We start from the raw sequence: 24,489 nt of genomic DNA, 5'->3' as shown, positions 1-24,489 counted from the left end.
CAAGTGTTAGAAAGAAGTGGGTGGGTATTTTCCTCCAGTACTCTTTTTAAAGGCCACCACACATCCAGATTACCATATTTAATAGGTCCAACAAACTGTTCCTCTTCACTGCTGCTACTATCTAACAGAGGTTTTCTCCAGTACTTTGGTCTCCATTTCCGTTTCTCTTTCCAAGTTGTATGTGGAGGTGCTGTAAACAAAGTAGTAGAAACTCTTTCACTTTTCTGTATTCAAGAGTAAAATATTTTTCCTGATAAAGGTTTTAGATAAAAAGATTCTGTGAGTTCAACAGAAGTGTATAAACTTCAATACCACTCATTTAAAATTTATTGTGCTTAAGTGCATAAATAAAGTCTACAAATAGAACTCAAAAGCTATTATATTATTGCCTTAAAACAAACTCTGTGTTGTCTTGAATTCACCGTAATCAGAATTTATAATACTAAGATAAATAAACTAAGCAACAATAAGAAAAAATATTCTTGGTTTACAAAATCATCGAGGTACTTACATAATTTTTTAAAGTTTATATATATTGCATTTAATCTACCAAGTTACTTACTGTGACTTTTACTCTCGTTGACATTGCTGGCCAGAAGAACAGCCATCTGATCCACTGACATACGATCTCTGTTTATACCAAAAAGTTTTTCAACATATTTTTCTGAAACAAGAATATGTGTAGCTTAAGATAAGCATATGGATGAAAACAGTTATGCAACTTAACAGCAACTTAATACAATCTATGCTAAAATTATGAACTATGACTGCTTTAAGATGCATGGCGATTTAACACACTAGCACAAAGAAATGAAAAAGAAGGAAGTTCTGTTTCGCAACTTGCCTATATGGCAAAGGCATTGTTATAAAATTCCAGCTCCACCAAAATAGGTCAGTCCAGTAGTTACAGAAAGAACGGAGGAAGAGGAGAGTAAAGATTCCATGCTCACTGCTCCCCAACACCCTGAATTGCAGCAATCATATTTTTTTGAGTGAGATGTTTTTCAGATCAGTGATTGTTTTCGTTTTGTAAGATAACAAGGTAACTAAGTAACTACCCACTACAAAGGGCAGAAATGGACAACAAAAGAAACTTCATATAGCTGTATCTTATACATTGCTTCACATCAAAGTCCTTGCACCCACAGCTTTTACTGAAACCTATTCCTTCAGAAATGAATTTTTAGATACAAAAGAGAATAAAAGACTCCTAATAACCTGTGGCAGCGCTGATTTCCTCATCAGTGCTTTTTTCTGAACAGCCAATCAGTTCCAAGTTGTAAGACAGAATATCCTGAAAGAGCTGCTTACGGCTAAGAGTGCAATCTTTCATGTGCTGCCTAAAACGAAAGAATAAGCAATTAATACGTTTATCATAGCAACAAATTATTATGAAAGTTTTAGTACACACTTGGGTGAGGCATAAAGAAAACAATACCCACAAAAAAACCTATTGTTTGCTTTGATGTTTGGTTAAATATACCTAGGCCTTTTCTAAACTTAAACCTACGTAAATAACTTAATCCTAGTCCTCATTATTTCACTACAGCCTTACTCTTTAAATTACATGTCTACACACTCATTTGGCAATAACACAAAACCACAGCACTTAGAACCTTCCACTTCAAAAAAGGTAAATTATAAGAATTAGTTATCACTTTGTATTTTAAAGAGTCAAACAATGATTTGATGACAACAGCTAAAAGCTGATCCAGAATAAAGCTCACTCCTATTTTTCCAGTAGCTAAGTTTTCATATTGAGTTCATTCCTAACCAATTCATATCCACTTGTAAATACACTGCACAACACTGTTAAACAAATTAATTTTTAATAAAATTTAACACCAGCCTTTAAGGAAACAAACTTAGCCAGTATTTTCCGATGAAACTAGAATTACAATATTACAATATTATTATTTTTTTACTTAATCATGTATTTAATATACACGTTTCATCTCAAGTGTGCTTAACAGTATCAACCACTATGTGAGGTTCTACAATGAGTTGAAGTTATGCTGAAGTTGTATGAGACCAGTTCCATTTAAACTACTAGAAAGGTGAAATATTCTATAACAGGCCATACTACTTTTCTAAATATACATCTAAAGAGCCTCCTCTTTTTTCATGGCTTAGATGAAAGGAGTTTCTCTTCCAACTTAGTATCTGCAATAGAGTATTAAAAATAACCTTGTCTAGAACTTGTGCATAGGATCACATACCCAGATCTTTCAAAGAAAATAAAACCACACTTATTTCGGACTCAAGAGTCAGACATTTAGAAGAGAGGTTTAGTTTAAGTCAAGAAAATTAAAAAGTACTCACCACTGACAGTCATCATCATTACACGTGCCTGTTAAATCAAAGCGGCAGAAACACTGTTTGGGCTCTATCATATTACTATACGTTATTGAACTGAGGAACAGCTTTTCCTTCGTACGAAAATAAGGACTAAACCTAAAATGAAACAGTGAATTATTGTCATAAAAGTACACAAGGCAAGACATCAGTTTTCTAAAAAAAGTAATTAAAAATCACTTTCTGTATTAAATCTCATTGTTTCCAAAACCCTGCTACTAATCAAAAGCATCATTAACCTACAGGCTAAGAACAAGAGGGAGAGGAAGGGAACAAAGGAGTACTTCTCAATCTAATCAAGCTCTCCTCTAGCATTCTCTTCTTTAGGTGCAGAACTTCAGGAATATGAAAACAGGAAGTGCAGTAAAAACCCAGTACAGAAAGCAAACTAATGAAAGTGCATTTCAGTAGTTTATAGAAAATCTCATCCTCTAGTCAGGATGACCAACATCAAATAAAAGTGTAAAGAGAACTGTTAAAGATGAACTTGAAGAAACAGTGGGGAAAAACACCGAAACATATCAGCCTTAGAATGTATAAAAAAATGAAACCAGTCGTAGCTAAGCAGACTAATGCTTATTTTAAATCTTTAGCTGAAGTTTGACTACAGCAATTTTGGGATTTCTAGCTCCTTCAGGAATTGAAGTCATAACCTGCAAGTCAAAATGAATACTCCTGCAAAGATGGCATACTCCATCTTCCACTACTTAAGAGCAAAGCAATAAAAAACCTGAAGCACATGGTAGGATACAACTACTCCAGTTTAAATTCCAGACTTTTGTTTTCTAAAACTTGATGTGCAGGAACAAAGTTCTCTTTAGTCAAAAGACAGATGTTCCAAATTGATTACACTTGCAGACGTTACTGTCAAGTCAAGATGAATCACTGTGATTATGCCTCTTTCCACTGAGCAGGAATCCAAAAATAGATGATTGAGCCAATTTTGACTCAGACAATGTAAATCCTAGCCAAGTTCAAAGACTGCATAATTGAAATATGCTTCTTAGATCTGCATTATTCATACTGGATATAAAAATCCTGTTCTCAAATGCTTAACTATTTTTTTAGCTTAGTTGTATCAAACAATGTGCAATACAATGTAAAAGCAGCATATTGCATGGAAAAAACGACTGAATAAAATGATTAGATTCCCTAGACCAGACAATATTGTTTAGGGATAGCCACGTTTCTCACTAGGACTTGTCTTTGTGTACATGCCTGGGTATCAAGGAACAGCCCTGAAGAACATTTGAACATTTGAACACTTATGCATTAGTCAAAGAGCTGATACAGTCTTCATACCTGTAGGATTTAAACAGTAGAAGAGGACTATGATATGGTCCAAATGGAAATGGTTTCACTTCAGCTTGTTTACTTTGTGATGTAAAAAAATCCATGTCCACTGAAATTTCCTAGGAAATAGATAAACAGATATACAGCTATTGAAATACCACCTAATAAAGACAAGCTTCATGTTTAGTTGTAAAACATTTACCTGACCACACAACAGATCTTCCTTAGGCACAATAAAGGCAGTACTTTTCATTAGCAGTTCTTTCAAGCTGTCAGCTTTAGCATAAAGTTTTTTCAGTTCATCAATATTCAACCCAAGGAACAGCTCAGGCTCCTCTGAAGCCTTTTTAGAAAGTTTGTTTATACTTTCTTGTTTTGGAGTGTCCATGTGTTTAAGATTTGGTTTAGTAAAAGAATTTGATTCTCTGAAAGATCTCCTTCGTTCTCTGTTTGAATTAGACAAAACTTCATCATCAAAGTAATTTTCTTCACTGTCCAAAGTCAATTTGTCCTGTGTAAGATCATGAAGCGATGGCTGAGGTAACGCAAACTCAGATTCTTCTTCTACATGAGGTGCAGTATTTGATTGTTCCTTGGTTTGAAGTGCACGGGCCTCCTTCAACTTCTGAATCTTTAGAGCATATTCATACTCTAGTTGCTGCAGTCGTTTTTTCTCTAGTGCAATCAATTCTGCTGAAGGCTTTTTTGGACTTGATGCAGGGGAGGTATCCAATTTCAGTATTTTGCTTGGCTGAAAAGAAAAAAATTCTCTATTTCAATTTTCTCATCTACTGATCTATCGACAGGAGGTAAAAACATAAGCAAGGTATTTAATTCAGAGCTTATAATAACATTTTAAACTCCTGCCTGAAGATTTCACCAAACAGCAGAAAAACCACGTAAGAGTTTGCCACAATTCAGCTGGCAGATTTGCAGGTTTTGCAGTAAAAATTATCCTGCATCATGTATGGGGCTTCAACAGAAGTTGTGGCCCCACTTAAAAGGCAAGCTATAAAACAAGTACACACAGTGATGTTGGGAGTGGCAGCACTAAAACTGACAAAAATATTTTAACCTTGTTTTCGTATATTTTTTCAAAACAGTAACCGATCCCCTCTGCAGCAACTTTGCCTGATAGTTTTAACAAGATTATTGATGTCTACAGACAGCAAAGTATTTTCTTCCTTCTTTCACAGCCATACAGCTCCTCTTATTACTTATCTATGAATGACATTCCCCTAGCACAGAAATAAAGAGTTTTCTTCCTCAAATCATTAATGCCTGTTTTGTTGAATTCTCAAAAATGCACAAAATCCAGTAGGAACATTCCCTACAATGTTTCTGAAATGTTTTCCTGAAATTCCACTTGAACTTTGTTAATCAAAATTTATACTCTTTTCCAAGTAGTTTGGTTTAAAAGCATGCTAACTTACACCAAGATGATCTTGCTCTAGCTTCCGTTTCCCAATTTCCTTACTTGCTACTGCTTTTGCTCGAGCAAGTTCTTCTCCATATTTTAATGCCAGAGCTTTTTTTACTGTAACTCGTTGTTGAACTTTATGTATCTGAAAAAATAAAAATAAAAACTAAATATTACAGCAAGATGCAAATTTACAGATATGACCAGATAATAAAAATATAATTACATTGAATTAATGAGACATAATATAACTAGATGGGAATTAATAATTAATTCAAAGAAAGCCTACTGCCTCCAAAAATCAGGCATCCCTTTTCAAGATTTCCAGCTCTAGGAAACAAAAACATTTCAGAGTGCAAGTTACATGTTCCTGAATCCTCTTGAGAAATGCCTTGTTAGCATTCAAGATCTTCTCTGTTGCTTGTAGCTGTTCAGACAGTTTGTTAATTTTATTTTCAGCAATTCGAACATTCTCTCTCTTCTTGGCCTGTTGTTGCAATAAATTTTTCAAGACAGACTCATCCTTCATCAACAGCATTCTGAAAGTAGGAAAGGAACATAACAATTTTTTCCAAAGGTAAGTTGCTTAGAGCTACTGCTGCTCCTCCGAAACTCCAGTTAATTAAGAACACAGCTCTCCTCACTTATAAACAGACTACACATTAAGCCTCTCCAGATAGTCCTAACATCCGTAAGACAGTAAATACTGTCAATACAGCACATTTCATCATCCCAAGTTCAGCATGTAAGTATAATGCAGATGCAGTTACAAGGACAGAGGAAGGTAAGCAAATGTTCTATCTTTAATACTGTTTTTAATATAATGACAACCAAAACACATGTTCTTGCTTTCTGTTAAGTAACAACCTAGTTCCATCTTAGGGCACATACACACATTATTGAATTACAAGCCATAATATTATGGCACAACAATAGAGTAGATAAATACAAAAAGCTATGCATCAAAGGAAGCAAGATAAACACTTAGGTAGATGAGTATGGATAAAGAGAGGAGGGAATACTGTCCTTCAGTTGATGACTGACCACAAACCAGTTTGTTCAGAAGACCATACAGTAGTAATCAAGCGGCAAGAGAAGCTGAGTAGAGGATGCAAAGCACTTTTACTTCCAACCATAACTTGAAATTAGGGTGAGAAACATGGAAAAGGCATGCCACAAGAGAAAAGCTGTATTAGATGACACAAATCATATTTGTCACTGAACATAAACAGCTGAAAACAGTTAGCATGACAAATCATACTTAAAAGTTATCAAACACCACACTGACACTACAACACCATTCCTTTTGCACAGCAATAGGATTAAAGGCTGAATAGTTCAAGACAACAGGAAATCAATCATTTGATGTTTTTTAAATGCTACACGTTTAAAAATATTATTTTTTCTTTTCATCCTGCTAAGCAAGAGGTAGGACTCATGACAATGAAATGCATACCGGTTTTTCTTCAGCTTTGCTTCTGCTTCTGTGACTTGTTTTGTCACTACTGCTATTCTCCCAATTCCATCAACTTCACCATCAGAATTTGCAGGGGACGAACTGTTCTTCACTGGATCAGACTTAATTAAGCGCTGTTTCTCACGACTGAAACAGAAATGTTCAAAACAAAGATGTTCAGTAGCTTCAACATTCATTTTAATGTGTACTCCCAAGAGTTTTTACATCTCTGAAAAGTGTAGCAGGACAAGATTTCAAGTTAAAAGAAAAAGTACTTTCCACAACTGCAATCAGTTACTATAAATCAGCTCAAATCCAAGGATTTTCTTTAGACCTCTATGCTGTCTTACCAAAAATTGCATGGGGGGAAAAACCCGAAGGTGATGGCAAGGTTTTCAAAATCAGATTTACCTTCAAGTTACAAAAGTAGACTAGTGAAGGGCTACAAATAAAACACATTTTACATTAACAATTAATCTAAGTTGCACCTGGCAATCTCTTCTTTTAGAAGTCTGTATTCTATTTTCTTATCTTCTGGCAGAGCCTCTGGAGTTCTCATTGGATCATTTTCTTTTTCTGATTTTGGAGGGGCTTTGATTTTTGATGCCTGTTACAATGAGACTCAAGTCAGTACCAGACACACTAGTTTAAAATACAGCTATCAAGTAGTATTTATAAGAGGAATTTCAGCACTAACTTAAAGCTGTTCAAGGCTAGTTATATCTTTTAAGCCAGTACTTTTTTGCTTAATAATGCACTGAATTTTAAGAAAAAAATCAAACCAAAATATATTACAAGTTCTATCTTCAGGATGCCATCTTCAACAAAAAAATTTTTATTTGCTTATGCAATCCAAATTACAAGGTAATTGTCCAGACAGGAGTAATGTACACACTCTTACCTCCTTCTGATGCAATTCAGTATTTCTTGACCAAATTCTAAACTTTAGATTCTATATACAAAGAAAAATGATTACAAAATAAACCTATTAAAATCCGGACAGCATTTACCTCAACATTTCTCCTTGCTTCTTTTATCATAGATTCTAGTCCTCCAAACACACTGCTAGTTGAGTTAGAGGGCTCTCCATCAGACTCACTGTCATCTGAGTCATTTAAGGTAACCACAACAGACTTGTGTTTTGGAAGCTGCAGCAAGAATGTAAAAAGTTTTGTAGTTAGAAGAAAAAGTTAGAGATACAGGTGTAACAGAAGACATACTTACAAGATGAGAAAAAGAAGGTTAACTCCTTTTGTTATCACACACACCAATTCCACATTGTAAGAAAAAAATAAGCACTTGAACATCTCCACAAGACAGTAACATTGTACATAGTCTTGACATTGTAACATGAAAGGTACTCTAACATCTTCAACCTACCCCCAAAAGTATCTGCAGCACATTTATGGCTCCATGGTCATAGCATACAAATCTCAAACATCTAACTCCTATAGGTGATTAATTATTTTAATTGCAATTGAAATGATCATCTGTCACTTAGAAGACTTTTTTTCAAGTAACTCAGGAGTAACAACCAATCAAATCTGCATTAGAAATGGTGTGGCAGACATACCAAAACTCCCTCATCTTTCTGCTATACAGTTGCAATGTCTCTTGTCCCACAGCTGCACTTAAGCTGATCTCACAGCAAGCTGCTCAGGCAGTTTAATTGGCAGAACACCAAAAGAATGTAACAAATAGATGAAATCATGATTAATCACCTTTTGCCAACATAAATTTTAAAAGCTCACTGAAGATGAGGTGACTGCCATTCCAGCACAAAGAAAAATGCAGAAACAAACAGACAATCTAGAGTAACCTCAAATGCTCTAGGAGTTATAGCTTGGAAAAAAAGCAACTTATTTCACATTTCCAGGACTGCTCCTCTGATCTCTCACGATAGATCTGGACAACTGTAATTATACATTACATCCTTTATCTCAGGATAGAACCTTGATCAAAGCTCTAAGTGTCTTTTAAAGCATTAACCCCATCAAAAAACCACCATTTTTAAAAATGAAAAATATTCAAATTTCCACAATCAGTTCTTTTGCCCACTCCTTCTGGGCAATTCTCAAGATATGGGCTGTATTTACTACTTCTGAATGTGCTCCAGCTGCATCATTTTTCACCACAACAGGACAGGCGGGTGAAATTCTAGTTTATGTTCGTGCAAGGCACTGGTCCCTTCCTCACAAATACTCTCTTCCAGCCACACTCACAGACATGCTAACCCTGACGTACATATACTATCCACTGAAAAAATTCAACTCCCCCTAGAAGGAAAAGTACTTTTCCCCCCACAGAAGTTAGTTTTCTAACCAATCTAGCATGTTAAAATAAGTTCAGCCATGGGACTGGTGCTTCAGACCCCACTTTAAAGGAAGGGAGACACCAACTGACCAGGCGCAGGAGGAAGAGCAAGACTACCTCTGCTTCAGCAACAGCGTCTGTGCTAGTCTGGATGAGAAAATAACTGAACTGTATTTACAATCTCTTAGTTCACTGCATGCTGGCATATTTTGATGCTCTCTTCAGCTATAAATTCTTGCTTCAGTGTCAAATTCTTTCTAGAAGAGAATATGGATTATCGAAGTGACTAATAATTCAGATGCTTAACTGAAGCTTCACTCTTCCGTGCTGTATCACTAGAAAACCTAAGTCTAAGTCTGCTCTTCACTTCTGAGCTCAGTGTCAACTAATAGTCTTATTAGTAGGAAGCACCAGTATTTCCTTACTGTGATCACTGCTCGTGGAAGCCTCGGTACTCTAACAAACTTTGTATTTTGCACCCGTGGCTGAGACACAGTATTAATACTGACAGCAGACAGATTGCTTCTTGGCACAGGTTGCAAGTTGTCTGGAACAGGAGGGGAAGGTGGACCACTGTTACTTGACGTTTCCTAAAAAATAAAAATATAGTCTTAGAAATACACACCATCCATAGCTATTTTAAAAAGTATCAGTATAAATGAGACCGTTTCATACATGCTTTGGAACTTGAAAATGTGATCTAGGCAGACTATCCAAATGTATTAGACAAATGTTGCAATTCTGCAGTAATATCAAAACAGCACACAAGAACAGGCCAGTTATTCACAGATCAACTGCAAGAGACCTTTAAATAAGGTCAAAATCAACATATACTTTCAAAACTACAAGCTTAGCTTCTCACTCCAAAAGAAACCCTCAAAACAACAAAAAACCAAAACAGTTAACCTCTCCCAACTCCTTTTCCTGGAAGGCTGAAACAAATTTACTTGGTTTACTTTCTAACTGAAAGTTGAAAAGTAGTAAACATTTTCTAGCAGAAAGTAAGTTCACTTCCTTGAACTTACTCCATTATCAGTACCTTGAACTTTCTTAATTGCTTCAAAAATAACAGGCAAGGTGCAATTTGCAACTCCAGAGTGGCTCTTGATTTTTTTTAAGTCTCCAGAAATGCAGCATAAAACCCCTGTAAGCCTCACGTTAGCAAGTCACATTGAAATCTCGATCAAGATTGCCATCTAGAGGCTTACATTCAAAAAACAATAGAGTACCTCAGCTCTGAAAGCACGTTTGTTGGCTAGAGACTTGAGTAATTCTTCTCGTAAGAGCATCTCCTCCTCCTCTTCCTCATCAGCAAATGGAGGTTTTGGTGGCTGTTCAGGTTCTTCAGGGGGAAGAGGGGGAAGAGGTGGAGGTGGCTCAAGAGAAACACAGGGAATACCCTCCATGTAAAGATGGCTCAAAGATGGTACAGGCTGAGAACAAAAAAGTAAAACAAGGGTTTGAAATGTGAAAATAACTACTACTTTATGATTACTTAGCAGAGGTTTAGACCTAAATTATTCTATGGTTTAAAAGTAACGTAAACTGTGTCAGTTTAACATTCAAACTGCATTTACATGACTGTCAAAGGCTGTCACTGAACTGTTAGTAATGTCTCACAGTGGTTAACAGAAGCAATAAAGTTAGATTTGGATAGTGGAAGCTGTGGAGACATACAAACTAAACGTAAATGAGAACTGGAACCAGAGATAGTCTAGCCAGGGAAACATAGTTGACCAGCAGTCTTTAAACAGTTTTATGAAACTGTCTTAGCTAACAAAATTACAATTTCCCTTAGTCAAAAATTCAGAAGCTGTATGTGAGAGAGAAAGGTACATTTCTATTGCTTTTCTAAGAAGAGTAACAATCATTCAGTGAAAAAAATTGGTAGTGAAAAAACCCCCACACTAATTCAATTTCCATGTGGACTCTTAGGTGAGAAGACAGAAAACACAGCCAAAAAAGCACAAAGTTTGAATGAGTGATGAGCTGTATTTCTTGGCTTTTCCCCCCTCTAGGTAACAAGTCAGAGAATAAGCCTGTCTACCTACATACATGGCCTACAGATAAGAGGCAAAGTTGCCTTATGCTAACACTCAAATTTGTTTTTCTTTATGTGCTTCAGACAAGTTTTGCTTTCTGTATGAAAAAACAGCTCAAAAAATGAAGAGAATTTCAATTCAATAGGGAAAACCTCCATTAACCAACAACTGCATCAGCCAAAAGATAGGTGAAATAAAATTTTAAAAAAGCAACCACAAGTCTAACAGTTCAAGGGAATCATTAAACAGAGAATTGCATCAAAGCCAGAATCTAAATTTAATCCTAGCTTTAGCATTAGAAATCAGATACCAAATGAGAATTATCAGGGTTACTTACTGGAATTGGAGGAGGTAGTGGCAAGGAAATTGGTGGTACTGGAGGTGGAAAATATCCTATTGGACATTCAAAGAAAGGAGGCTGCACTGGGGAAGAAGCTGTAATTAAAATACTGAATGTAAGAAATCTGACAGGTAATTACTAAACAACAACTCACGCTTTATGCTTCAACTGATTAAATGAAGCAGGAGGAGACAAATGTTTTTACTATGCACTAATTTCAAACTTAACACCAGACACAGCACAGCGCATTTTTTTTTACATGTATGTATATTTTAAAAAAGAGTAGTTATGTTTTCTTTTCCTGTTTTACATATAAAATATAAGTGCAGCCAACCAGTACTGCTGAGGTAACGCAGCCCTCATACTGGATTTATATTGCAAGAATTTACCTTCTAAAACAAGGTATTTCAGTCGCCTGACTACTGGCTACCAAAATGACAATACAACACAAACTAGGACAGAAGCAGACCCAAAGCACAGCTGATAAATTCTGAAACATTAAATGAGAGATTGAGATGCTTTATCAAGAGAGATTTGTACACATACAAAATACCAGGTGCATATTTTAGCAATGTAATGTATAAGGAAGGCTGACAAGAAAGGAGAAAAAATAAGAAAAAAAAAAAAAAGAGTGGAAGATGAAAAGCAAGAGAAAAAAAGTAGCCAATCAAGTAGTATGCTTAATGAAATTTTCTCAAGTCTCCACATGTTGAGATGGAACACAGAAACCCGACTACCTTAAACGTACCTCAAACTCAAGAGTCAATTAATCATTTAGGCTGGAAGAGACTTCTGGAAGATATATGACCCAGCACAAGTGCCCAAAGCAGGGCTGCCCCCAAAGTCAGGTTATCAAGTTCTAGGTATACCTGACGATGGAGATTCCACAATATTTAAATCTGCTCTAGTGCTTGACCATCTTCTATCTATGCAGAATTTGTTTTGTTACAATTTAAGTGTTGCTACTTGTCCTTCTGTTGCCTACTTGACTGAAGAGTTTGGTCCTGTCTTTTCTGTAACTGTCCACTAAGTAGCTGAAGACAAGAGCAAAAAGCGTTCCTTAGCATTCTCAACACAAATGCAGCTTTCTCAGTCTCATGCTGTAAGCCAAGTGCTTCAGTCTCCCAATGAACTTTATTGAAAACCAGGCCTGAAACAGTCTCCCTTAGTCAAAAAGGTCGTTTGCTAGGCTCATTTTAGAATGTCACTTTTTTGTACCATGAAACCAGAAAACTGGCGATCTTGTCAGTGTTTAACAGCCCCCTCCAATCACTGACCCCTGACAGACAGCGCTACAACCCAGGCTGTGGTTTGCCTGTCACCGAAAGCCACACTGCTGACCCATGTGCCACTCAATGTCCACTGAGACGCCCAGGCCCTTTTTTCTGCAAAGCTGCTGCCTGTCCAGTCAACACCCTGGGGCCCTCACTTTCTGCACAGCTGATTGAGAATATACAAGCATAAAACCTACAGTACTGCAACGAGAAAAGAATACCCTGAAGACCTTAAAAATACCACGACAGCAGAGACAGAGAGTCGGGGTTAAAACAATTGGCTCATCTTAAAATTTTAGTTCTCTAATTCAGACAGCTCAAAACAAACTCTTTCCAGAACAGCGGCTTATTTCCAACACTTACCTATTTTTACCAATCACCATAACAGAAAATTTTAACTACGTCTTACCTGGTGAGTTAGTTTCACTGTCTGTATCCATAGCAACTTCATCATAATTATCATACTGATATATGCCCCCTGCACTCTCCGTAGACTGCTTATCCAAAGACCATCTCAGGTCTGTATCTGAAGACTAAACACACAAAAAAAGTATTTTATTTAGCTGGTCTTACATTATTATTTCAGAGTAAACCACTAAGAAATAAATTTTGCAAAAAGGCCTTTACAATTTTTTCCTCTAATTGATTTATAAATACAATTTACTTATCTTGTACAAGAAGATAAAACTGAGTATTACCTTTTAATCAAATCCACTGCAAGTAGCAACTAGACAAATTGACAGGCAGTTTTAAAACTGTATCTCTTCCACGATGATGGGGTGGGGGGTGTTATGATAAAAAGAAAGAATTTTTAAATACCTAGTAGGTCATTATATATCTGTTAAATTGGCATGGTTATATATTTCTGAAAGACTGCAAGAGAATTAAACGCTTTATTATTTCTGGTAATCTGCCATGTTAACTACCAAGAATGCTTGAACTACCCTTGCTAGAAACAACTCTCAGGTGAAGAATCTTTTTATTGTCCCAGAAGGAGGCATATACCACACTGAGACAAACCCAGAGACTGACAACTCATAAATCAGGTTGTTTAAAGAACTCCTAACACTGTACAGATGTCAATCAATGCTCCGGACTGAAAACGTGCAGAACACCTAAGTATGACCTCTTAGACTCCTAAACTTGAATCTTTCAGAGGCCTACAGAAGACATTTTGGTAGCTTTTCGAATATCTAGTTTACAGTCAAACATTTTTAGTCTCAATTTTCCACTCAGTATTACTGTAAATATGATTCTTCTACAACACGAGCTCACACAGGGAGCCCCAATTCCCTTAGATGCTCTTTCTTCTTACAGCATTAAGCACCAAGCACTTGAAGCATACAGCTGCAGCAGCTGTATTGCTTCCAGGCTGCAACAATTAATGCTGAAGAAACAGTCCTTTTTTTTCTGTAATGTACCAGTGTTTTAGAGACAGAACATTGGTTACTCAAGTGCCTTTTGCTAATCTCAATATGAGAGAACAAGTACAGCCTATAAGTGCAGCATGATGACCACTGCAGTGACTCTAGTACTTAATCAATTTGACACTATGTGAGGTTGAACTAATTATCTTTTGTCTGGGCATATCTTATGCCTCAACAAAATATATTAAATACTACAATTGAAAAATACTACAAAGCAACCAAGCCCTCCAATGACATTTCAAAAGAAGCAAGCCACTGAAGTTGTATACACAGAAGAAGTCTGAAAATGTGGGGAAGAAAACCCAGAAATCTAAGGGAAGAAAGCCAAAGAAGTTTCACTGATTGGTTAGTGTTAAATTACAGGCTGCTCTTTGATCACAATGTTCAAAATGCCTTTAGGAGAAAAATGCTTTACCAGTAACTTACAAATGTACAACTCATACAAAACTGTTTTTCCAAATCCAAAGGGAACACTTGTCTAGCATGGGATTAAAACATGGTAAACACTGAAGTATTTGGACCTTTTCTTTCACTGCTCTGTTTTGATTATTCTAGGGGTAGAGAAAGCAGGGAGAAGAACAGGGGGATGCAGACAGGATGGTGACACAAAACCAGGTGGGGCAAGATAGAAATCATTCATGAATCCTAAATGTAACACCAGAACACCATGTAAGAAATTTGTTACCCTGCTTCTTGACCTCCTCTTTCCTCCAACTAGCTTCATGAATCGATTGTACTGCTCTTCTTGATTTGAGAGGTCCCTAATTTTTCTTATTTCTTCTTCTCTCTTTCTTCTCTCCTCCTCCTCTTCTTGTTTCCTCTGGTCTTCCTCTTTCTGCCGCCTGTCTAGCTCCTTTTGCTGCTGCATCTTCTTTGATGTCTTTGTCTGTTGCTTCCTCAAAGTTTGCTTGCCTTTAAATAAAAAAGTATGTGATTAACTCCATTTTACCTAATTGGCTCCACCTAATCCTAGATTCTTCAAGAGCTTTGAGTAAATGTGAGAGTTTAGAATGACTAAAGGCTCATTGTCACGTAACTTTTTTTTTTTTTTTTTGAGGCCACAACACTGACAGCCATTTCAGTAACATTAAACTTATTACCTGTAGTGCTAGGTTTTTTTGTTGAATGTGCTTTTGTACTGGCTTTGACTTTCTGTGTTACACTTTTCGTTTTTGTTAATTTTTCCTTGCTTTCCTTCATCACCTGCTGTTCTTTTTGCTGCCATTTTTTACTAGCAGACTGAAGTGCAAGAAGTCTAAGTTGCAATTCAGACATCTCCTCCTCATCATCAAGCAGCTTCTTGAGAAGAAAACAGAAGAAAGGACAAGACAAGAAGTCAAGAAACATAATTTAACAACTTTTTCTTCACAAGGTCCTTTGAAATCTTTCCCAAATATTTTTACTAAAAGAAAGCTCAAAAATCCTACTTTACTGGTAAGTATCATTTGTTAAAAATTGACAGTTCCTATTACTGGACTGTTTCTGGACTGCCATTTGGAAAAAGCCATCAGAAATTCATAATGCAATCATGCCTCATCTATGGAGGAATACTTTCTTACCTTTTCAGATGCAACATCGGAACTGCTAAGCTTTCGCACTGATGTTTGTTCTTTGTCTTCTGTACCTTCCAAGAGAAAACACACCATATTTTTGAACAAGCTGTTTCTCTTGAGACAGAGCTACATTAAAATGATACATGAAATTTAATCTATACAAACATATTCCATCAGTATCACTGATACACAGTATAAAACAATAGCAGTGGTACATGTAAGACTACATGAACAAACATTTGTAGAAAGTTGGTATGTCCCTCACAACTCCATAAGCCTAAGGCAAGATTTGTCATTTCTTAGTAACTCCTGTCTTAAGGTTCGCAGGTACTTCCTCAAGAAGCAGAGAAAGAGATTTGCAGACAAGGGGAAAACAAGACTTCTTGTCATGTGTTTTATACTACCATCTCATAGCAGCTGCTGTCCTGGGCATCTCATATTTCACTGGCAGCTATTTTGAGTAACTGGTCATTCTTTTGCAGAATATAAAGGCCCAAAGCTGCAGTAAGAACACATTTGCTCCATTCCACACCAAAGGAAAACAGAAAAAAGTTTTAATATGGAAATGCATAGTACAGTGCTCTTTTCCCACTAAACATTTAGATGTTAAAATATTAATTTCTTAGACTTCCCAAAATACAGCCAATTCTCATAGTGTATATATGTATATACACACATATTAACATACTATATTTTACACATAGTATATAATGCTGTATATATTGCAGTATTACCTACTTTATTATAGCACAATTATATTATGGTAATATAATTGGCAGCAAAAAAGTAATTATGCACTTTTTATGTAACCATACATATATGTTTATATGCATCAGACAAGGGCAGGAAACATTTAGAGAAACTTGGAGTTCTTTTCCTATATTAGTCTTTCTTCAAAGAGAGACTCCTTCCCACAATTCAAATTGGTGGAAAATAAATTCGGATTCTGTACAGCTTGAATTCTTCCTAGCATTTTATGAAAGCTTCATTCAGAAAGCCATGGCTTAAAATACACCAAGATCTTATACATAAACGAATATGAAACTTAAAAAATGCTGAACCTCCTCGCACATGCATGTGTTTGTTAAAAATGCACATACAAAAGAAAGAGTAATATCTAATACCCATATGAACTATAGAAGAAAATTCAAGAAAGTTAGTATACTAAGTAAAGTTCCTAACCATCCAGTTCACAGGATGTAAGTAGGAAGACAGATAGTAGGTTTTTTTGATGCAGGTATATGAAGGGACATTCTGTACACACCAGAAGGGGACAACATGGACACAAAAAGCTAATGCACAACATGGGAAGGAAAGTATGGAATACTGTCAAAGCCTGTCAGAGCAGCTGAACCACAGAGAATTCATTTGAGAGAGACTCAAACTTCCCTGAGTTTTAAGACAAGTTCCTCAACTTTTACAGGTCTGTAGAAACATCCAGTACACCATTTAAAAATAAATAAAATGGGAAAATCAAATTTTGCTGATTTCCCAATACATGCAGCATGTACAGTGGCAGTAAGGAGATTAATATAGTATACATTCACTTAATACACATGAATCTGCAATGACTCCAATCAGGTGAATTCTTCTTTGGAAGCCTGCCTTATATTGTCAAACATTCAGTCATACATAATCTGTCTGCTCTCAGATCATTCATATATCATAGATTTGAGTATAATGTAAAAATTAAATGCTCTTAACATGCATATTACAGCATCTATTTTTCACTACCATATGAACTGTATTCTCAACTCCAGTGCTTTTAAGTTTGGAAGTTGGATTTTTGAGACTGTTTTGCTTTTTAAATAGCTGCTTTACTCCTGTCCTGCTATGTTCTCTTCCCACGGGCTATCAGTTTTTCTTTTATCACGAAAATTTATTCATTTTCTTCATCTCTGCCAATAAGAACTGTATGACCTCTTAAAGAACACAAAAAATGTTTATTATTAATGGGAAACACAGGATGGGGAGAAATTATCTAGAATGAGGTGGTTTGACTACTAATTATCAGTTTTCTCTTTTGTTTTCTTTACAAGATCTGTCTCCTAAATTCTCATTCTGAAGTTACACATAAGTCATTCTGACTTTCAGTGCTCTAGTCCAACCTTTCTTCATATTCCTGCCAATTACTCACCTGCAGTCTTATTCAATCCATTAACTACTTTGTCTCTTCCCACTCAAATTGATAGTTTATACACACTGGCAAATTAGGGAACATCAGATGACAAGTGATAGCCTCAAGCATCACCCTCAACCACAGCAATCACTTACTAAATGAAGCCTCAGAGTAGGAAGCTTAAGTCAGCTGCCTTATTTTGCAGCAGACTTAGTAGTAAGCTCGAGTGCTTTTACCATAAGTCAGCTGGACATGGTCACTTGTTTTTCAGTAAGTGGCTAATGCATCTCAGCAATTACCCTCTTCAGTCAGCAGTCCAGAACAATCTTTGACAAGACACTTATTCTACTCTTTGGCTGCATTTCTTCTATAAATCCTTTCTATTTCTGGCCTATGACTTCTTGACTATTTGTGAATATCAACAACGATGAAAACAATTCTCGTGAAAACATCTTATGGTGTTAATAATGCCAAGGTCGTGGGTTTGATCCCTGTAGGGGACATTAACTTAAGAGCTGGACTTGATGATCTTTGTGGGTGCCTTCCAACTCAGAATATTCCATGATCCTAGTCCTCCACTTCAGAAAACACTCAAAGACGAAATGCAGAAAAAGGGATTTCTAAATGTTCTCTTTTCAGCTAAAAAATAACCACATATTGCTTCTGCAGAAAAGAACAAGGCAAATAAAGAAGTAAAACTTTCAGGGAAAAAAAATCAGTGATTTCTGCTGTGAACAGCATTTTAAACCTTCAAGTCTTGTCCTCATGCTTTCTGCCAATCGGTCTAAAAGAACCACATTATTTAAAATCCAAAGCAAAAAGATGCTTCCAAACATGTTTATGTAATTCAAGGAATTACAAAACACAAGAGTTAAGTACGTTGAATCTTTAACTTGTAACTTTTAATATTTTAATGGAAGTTTTCTCTGATACCTAATAAATACAATAGATAATAGCAAGTAAATAGAACTTCACAAGCTAAAATAACTTTATAAGTATTTCTTTACCTTGGCCAGATTCTGTTAGTTCAGATTTTTGCGAGGACTGCTTCATTCCTTCTTTGCTTTTTTTCAATCTGCTCCTCTCGGCTGGAGTAGGCAGTTTTTGTCTAAGAGGTTTCAGTTCAAATGCTTGAAAGCCCATAACCGGATTTTTCTCCTCAGGAGGTACTTCTTTTATAGCGTCCGTTTTAATACTGTCATTTTCTACAGTTATTTGGTCCTCAGTGTCCACTGTTTTTTCATCATCTTGTTTCTCATTTTCTTCCCTGTTGCTCAAAGCTAGTCTTTCATCTTTATTAATGTGTTCGAGTTCTAATTGTATCTGTTTATATTTCAAGAGCAGATCCTCAAAACTTTCTTCCACAGAGCTTTCATTTTTAGAAGAGTAGTTCTGCTTTCTAGATGGGGACCTTCCAAAAGTTTTGGCTGAATTACTGGTCAAGAAACTTAAGACAAGAATTTGCATAATCTTAAAACAGTGGCAATATTACCACGGAAGACTAAATTAAGACAAACATTAACTTATAGGTCATTTTTGTATATTTTATCTTAAGGTTAGCTTGAAAAATAGCGTTAATAAATACGAGTACCATGCAAAAGCTGTAGCCATTATTACATATTGACAAACATTTTCTCAAACCAACAATTTCAAATATCCTACTTATGACAAGAAAGTAATGAATTGCTGAGAAGTCTCATCTCTTACTCACACCATCCTCCTCGAAACAATAGCTATAATGCTGAGATGGTTCTCTATCATAGAAAGTCAGACTTCCAGAGTCCATAACTCCAGTATTGACTCCCCATCTAACATTCTGAAAAAGACAGGTTAAATTCCTTCTCAGTCATTTTATCCTTTCATAAAATGCCACGTCTAGCCAATACTAAGTCTGGCCATAGCACCATTAAACACTGTTATATATGCAGTACAGCAAATGAGGTAAGGCACAGAAGAATCAATGAGCAACTGAAGGGAAGAAAAAGAAGGGACTAAGACTTGTGATCAAAACATTCAGAAATGCTGAAGACAACTGGGAATTACTCAGAAAAGGTTGCCTATGAATGTCCAAGGCAAACAGTGGAAATATTCCATGTGGCACCTCTACCCACAACAAAAATTGTCACCATTAGAGGTTCAACTCCTCTTACCTTAACCTGACACTTGGAAACTATCCTGTAAAATAATCATGCTCAAGGGGAAATCTTTTAAGATACCAAGTCAGGTTTTACTCATTTGACTCACAGAATCAACCCCACTGTGATAATAGCTGACTCACACCCAGTTACGCGAAATACTTTTTCAACAACGGCATGTCTTAAAACAATAAACAGAGTAAAACTATAAGCTAAAATAGGTGTCCTCTGAAGACAGACATACTGAATCCAGAAGAAAACATTTTTGTCTTCTGCTCACAACAAGCAAAACATCCAAGTAGTTGATGCTATGTTACGTTCTAAGGTAAGTATGAAGAATCTTGATATGTATCCTACAAAAGCTACTTCTGTAATACCAGGAAATGTTTTGCTATACAGTGTTTTCTGAAGTGTCAGCACAAAAAGCAGAAACTAGCAAAGATAAAGTACATAGAATCCAAAAAGCAATCAAACAATCTATAAATATGCTGAAAATACTAAAAGCTATGTGCAATGTAACACCAAATCATGCAATAAGCATATTTGCAAAATTCTGTTCCAACACATTTCCACTTTCAAAGAGCCAGCTACTTCTGTGATTTTGTAAATCACAGGAAATTCTGAAGTTAACTGACTTACCATAATTTATAAAAGTAAGCCTCACTGCTATTTGCTACTGAAATGCTTCAACAGCTTCTAAAGTCATCTGGAAATGGCTAACAAGACAGTTTTGAGATGTTTTTCGTGCTCACAATAATACAATTGCTAGGAGCTCCCACAATGGTGTTATAACCAGAAATTCTGTGGTTCGCATATGTAGAAATATTTTTATGTGGTTCTACATATAGAATGTAAGACTCCATTAAGTGCTTTGAAAGGCAGACAGGCATATATATATTAAAACAACAATGGTGCTTCAACCAACTTCATCTGAGAACCAAAATGAAGAAATGGGGCGTTAGAAATGAAGAAAAATGTACACTGTGAAAAATTCAGAATTCAATGGAAACAGAAACTCCCATTTAGGTTCTATACTTCAGACTCAAATTCCACACTTCTCTATGCAAGAATTCCTGGAGAATTACTATATAACAGCTTCACACTAAAGCTGCCAAGAATTGAAAGAGAAAAGCCTATTAAAAGCTAACACCCAAAAAAAAGTAAAAAGAATTCTTGAAGTGCTCCACCATGTCCTTTACTCCACTTACATATATATTCCGCCAGAACGTGGTGAAAAGCACAACTTCATAGGTTAAATCAAGTAAAAAAATCTGTCTTACCAGACTGTCTTGGTTTAACACCAGTCAGCAACTTATTACCACACAGCCACACTCTCACTCCTCCCTCCCCTCCATGGTGGGATGGGGAAAGAACTTGGAAAAAGGTAATGTGGGTTGAGGGAAAGTGGGTTGAAAAAAGAACAGTTTAATAATGGAAATCAAGTAAAATAGTAGTAACAACAGAAAGGGAGATAACAAAAAGAGAGAGTGGAATAACACCCAAGGAAGGAGGGTGATACAACATACGATTGCTCACCACCCACTGAGAGATGCCCAGCCCATCCCCAAGCAGCAATCGGTGGCTCTCAGCCACATTTATACACTGGGTTTGACATTCTGCGGTATGCAACACCACTTTGGCTAAGTTTGGGTCTCAGTTTTGCGCACTACCAGCTTCTTGTGCACCTCTTCACTGGCAGAGCATGGGACACTGGAAGTCAACTTAGTGTAGGCACTACTCAACACCTAAAACATCAGTGTGCTATTAACATTATTCTCATACTAAATCCAAAACACAGCACTGCACCAGCTAGTAAGAAGAAAAGTAACTCCATCCCAGCCAAAACCAGGACTCAATACACTTAAAACATTTTACTTTCTGGGAGGAACTTCTAATACCATTCCAGGCCATGAGACTCCTTGTACCAGTTGATATGAAAGTCTCCTCTGAAGCCACATGCCAATGAACTACACTGGTACTCCATTAATGTTAGCAACATGGAGGTGCCTTAATATTTATGAATTCTCTAATACTGACTCTATTAGGTGGCAAGGATGTGACAAACACAGAAAGTAGCTCATATTGAGAGAAAATCATGGACCTTCCTTAACTACATGATCCATAAACAACTGAAAGTTCACTTATTAAAGAGCAAGAGTAACAGAACATTATCTACCATGTTTAAACAGAAGAGCGAATCTTAAGTGCCAGGAATAAAAACACATCTAACATCCGCATTCTCTGCTTTTGGTTTGAAAATGGAATTATTGGCTTCTGAATGCTCTTTTAATTAAAAGGGAGAAGGAGACTCTGCATCAGTATTAAGAAACATTGCAAGGTCTGTTTAGGACAATACAAACATTTGCTCTGCAAATTACTGCTTATACAGAAAGTAACCACTTTTGGCTACTCAGAGCAACACTGCAAATTAAGTGTCTTGAAAACTGTTTTCAGCACTAGAATTGCCTTACTGTGAAAACTTGGGTAAATCACATCTTCACTCGTTGCCTCTCGAGATAAAACCCTTGAATGAAAGGCTCCGATGAAGCCTTCAATAATGCTGCAACTTTACCATGAGACTTAATAAAAACATCTCTATTGCTATTTTACATATTCCATCTACATTTAAAAAAATAAAAATATTAATGACATAAATAATAATATAAAACACAAGGATCCGAGGGATCAACCTGCACAGTCTAGCAAACACACATCCTTTGATATTGATACGAAGGACAATAAAACACTGCAAAATTCTGGAGAACAGGATTTAACCGCCATCTCTCTTGCTCAGTGTTTTTTACCTCTCATCTACAGCTTCAGTTAGGCAACAATGCAGTTACATGAAGTAACCAGGCTGCCCCAAGCTACACTCAGCGTCAGTTCTTTACATTACTTGTTACAGCAAACAAGAAAAATTGGGGAAGCTTTTCCCACCACTTTCACAATTCCTGCTCCTAAAAGGATGAAATATCAGAATTCTGAGAGTCACCTAAACCTCTTAAGAGCAACCAGTGGAGAACATCCTACAAGGAATGGTGAATATGGCTTTTATTTGAATGCCCACATAAACCACACTTTGTGTATGCAGACCCACTTCAGCTTAGCTAAAACTGACTAAAGCTAAACCTATGTACAATAGCCTCTGAAGGGATGAAAGTGAAAAAGAAAAAAAATAGTAGATCGTTCATTGCACAATATAGGAAATTAACAAGCTTAGCGTTTTAGCTTTACAATTGTGACACTAATTATACATATTAACACTGCCGCACCAAAGACTGACCCCACCTCACAATCTTCACACTTCGGGCTAGAAAAGCAGCCGCCTGGAATCCAACCGACAAAAGCTTCCTTTCAGGCTATGCTTTTTCTTTTTCCTTACACCCGACGGATCGGCCAAGCCGCAAGCCAGATCACGGCAGTAATCTGACTTCCCAGCAGCCTCTCCTTGAGCAGGGCCGGCTGCCCCAGCCAACCCCCAGGATTAGCTTGAGAGCCTTCCTCTCCGTTACCGCTTCGGGAATCCCACTGCCAGAGCGGGAGGGAAACGCGACCCTTCCCAGGGCTTTCGGCCACGTAGCGCGGCACCGCCACACCCAGGCCCACCGCAGCAGCACAGGCCCCCCGCCCCCGCTCACGTCTCAAGGATACATTTTCGAGGCGAGGGCTCCCTCCAGCCCTGGCTGCTACTGAACCCGCCGCTGCCTCCCCCTCCGGGCGGCCTCCCCGGAGGGTTGCCTGGCCGATCGCTGCAGCCTCGGCTCCGGCCCCAGCGCCCACCGCCCCGGTAGGGCCGGCCTCGGAAGCGGAACCGGTCCAGGGCGTTGTGGCTGCGCTCCCAGAAAGAGAGCCGGGGGCCCGTGTCGGAGTGCGAGCCCGGCGGCATCCGCGGTGCCGGCGGGTGGGAGCGGAATGAGTCCTTAGGCCGGTAGCCGCCGTGGCCGTGCACGTGTCCCGTGTCGGGCGGGGGCTGGTGCCGCGAGCGCGGGAAGGGCCGCCCGGAGGAGGACACGGAGCCGCTCCCGTGGAGCCCGGGGGGCGGCCGGCGCCTCGAGTACGGCCTGCTACTGCTGCTGCTGCTGCCGAGGCCGCCGGCACGCTCGGAGCCGCCGCCACAGGGCCTGAAGCCGTTGTTGTCATCGTCGCTGATCTCGCCGTCCTCCAGCTCCCCTTCCTCCTTCGGGGAGAGCCCGCTGGGGTCGGGCGCGGCCGCCGCCTCCGCGGCCGCCATGGACCCACGACAACGGTCTCGGCGCGCCCTGCACCCCCTCCACCGGCCCGCGCGAACTCTCGCGAGACCGCACCCCGTCCCTCCCACCCCAAAGGGGACAGAGATACGACGCGTAAGAAAAGAAGAGGCGCGGGGCAACGCCCCTATTGCGGGGTATCCTGGGTAATGTAGTTTCCCGCTCAGGGAGAGGCCTTGCAAGGGGATAGCCGGCGCCTCAGCCTATCGCGCGGCGGCGGCGGGCGCCAATGGGCGCGCGGCCCGCCATGTTGGTAGAGGAGGGGAGCGAGGAGGCCGCCATCTTACCGAAGGGCACGGCTCTATGTGGGCAGGGAGTGGTGGCGGGGCACGGCAGCGGGCTGCCCTGCCCTGCCCTGCCCTGCCCTGCCCTGCCCTCTCCTCTCCTCTCCTCTCCTCTCCTCTCCTCTCCTCTCCTCTCCTCTCCTCTCCTCTCCTCTCCTCTCCTCTCCTCTCCTCTCATCTCCCGCTGGACGGTCAGTGGCAGCTCTCCTTGGCGCTGTCCAGGCTGCGCCA

The 24,489-nt window shown here is 38.3% G+C and overlaps 1 protein-coding gene across 4 annotated transcripts in view; it reads right to left on the bottom strand.

The window, feature by feature from the left end:
- ZFC3H1 (zinc finger C3H1-type containing) overlaps nt 1-23,975 on the bottom strand; it is a 41,464-nt gene extending 17,489 nt beyond the window's left edge. The window contains exons 1-20 of one of the 4 annotated variants that reach the window (XM_082280645.1): nt 23,379-23,975; nt 18,600-19,019; nt 15,480-15,544; nt 15,021-15,219; nt 14,606-14,832; nt 12,903-13,026; nt 11,217-11,314; nt 10,067-10,270; nt 9,263-9,427; nt 7,535-7,672; nt 7,013-7,131; nt 6,525-6,671; nt 5,433-5,607; nt 5,082-5,213; nt 3,851-4,399; nt 3,658-3,767; nt 2,323-2,454; nt 1,219-1,340; nt 563-664; nt 74-190 (exon numbers count right to left, since the gene is read on the bottom strand). In XM_082280645.1, the coding sequence (XP_082136771.1) occupies nt 74-190; nt 563-664; nt 1,219-1,340; nt 2,323-2,454; nt 3,658-3,767; nt 3,851-4,399; nt 5,082-5,213; nt 5,433-5,607; nt 6,525-6,671; nt 7,013-7,131; nt 7,535-7,672; nt 9,263-9,427; nt 10,067-10,270; nt 11,217-11,314; nt 12,903-13,026; nt 14,606-14,832; nt 15,021-15,219; nt 15,480-15,544; nt 18,600-19,019; nt 23,379-23,958 (3,925 nt within the window). In that variant the 5' untranslated portion in view covers nt 23,959-23,975. The remainder of the gene's footprint in view (nt 1-73; nt 191-562; nt 665-1,218; nt 1,341-2,322; nt 2,455-3,657; nt 3,768-3,850; nt 4,400-5,081; nt 5,214-5,432; nt 5,608-6,524; nt 6,672-7,012; nt 7,132-7,534; nt 7,673-9,262; nt 9,428-10,066; nt 10,271-11,216; nt 11,315-12,902; nt 13,027-14,605; nt 14,833-15,020; nt 15,220-15,479; nt 15,545-18,599; nt 19,020-23,378) is intronic. The other 3 variants (XM_082280648.1, XM_082280646.1, XM_082280647.1) reach the window with 3 other exon arrangements.
- Between the last annotated feature and the right edge of the window lie 514 nt (nt 23,976-24,489).

Source organism: Coloeus monedula (genome assembly GCF_965178545.1).
Source record: "Coloeus monedula genome assembly, chromosome: 4".
Lineage (NCBI taxonomy): Eukaryota > Metazoa > Chordata > Aves > Passeriformes > Corvidae > Coloeus > Coloeus monedula.
The sequence above is the reverse complement of the archived record's forward strand: the minus strand, read 5'-3'. Positions and strand labels throughout refer to the sequence as shown.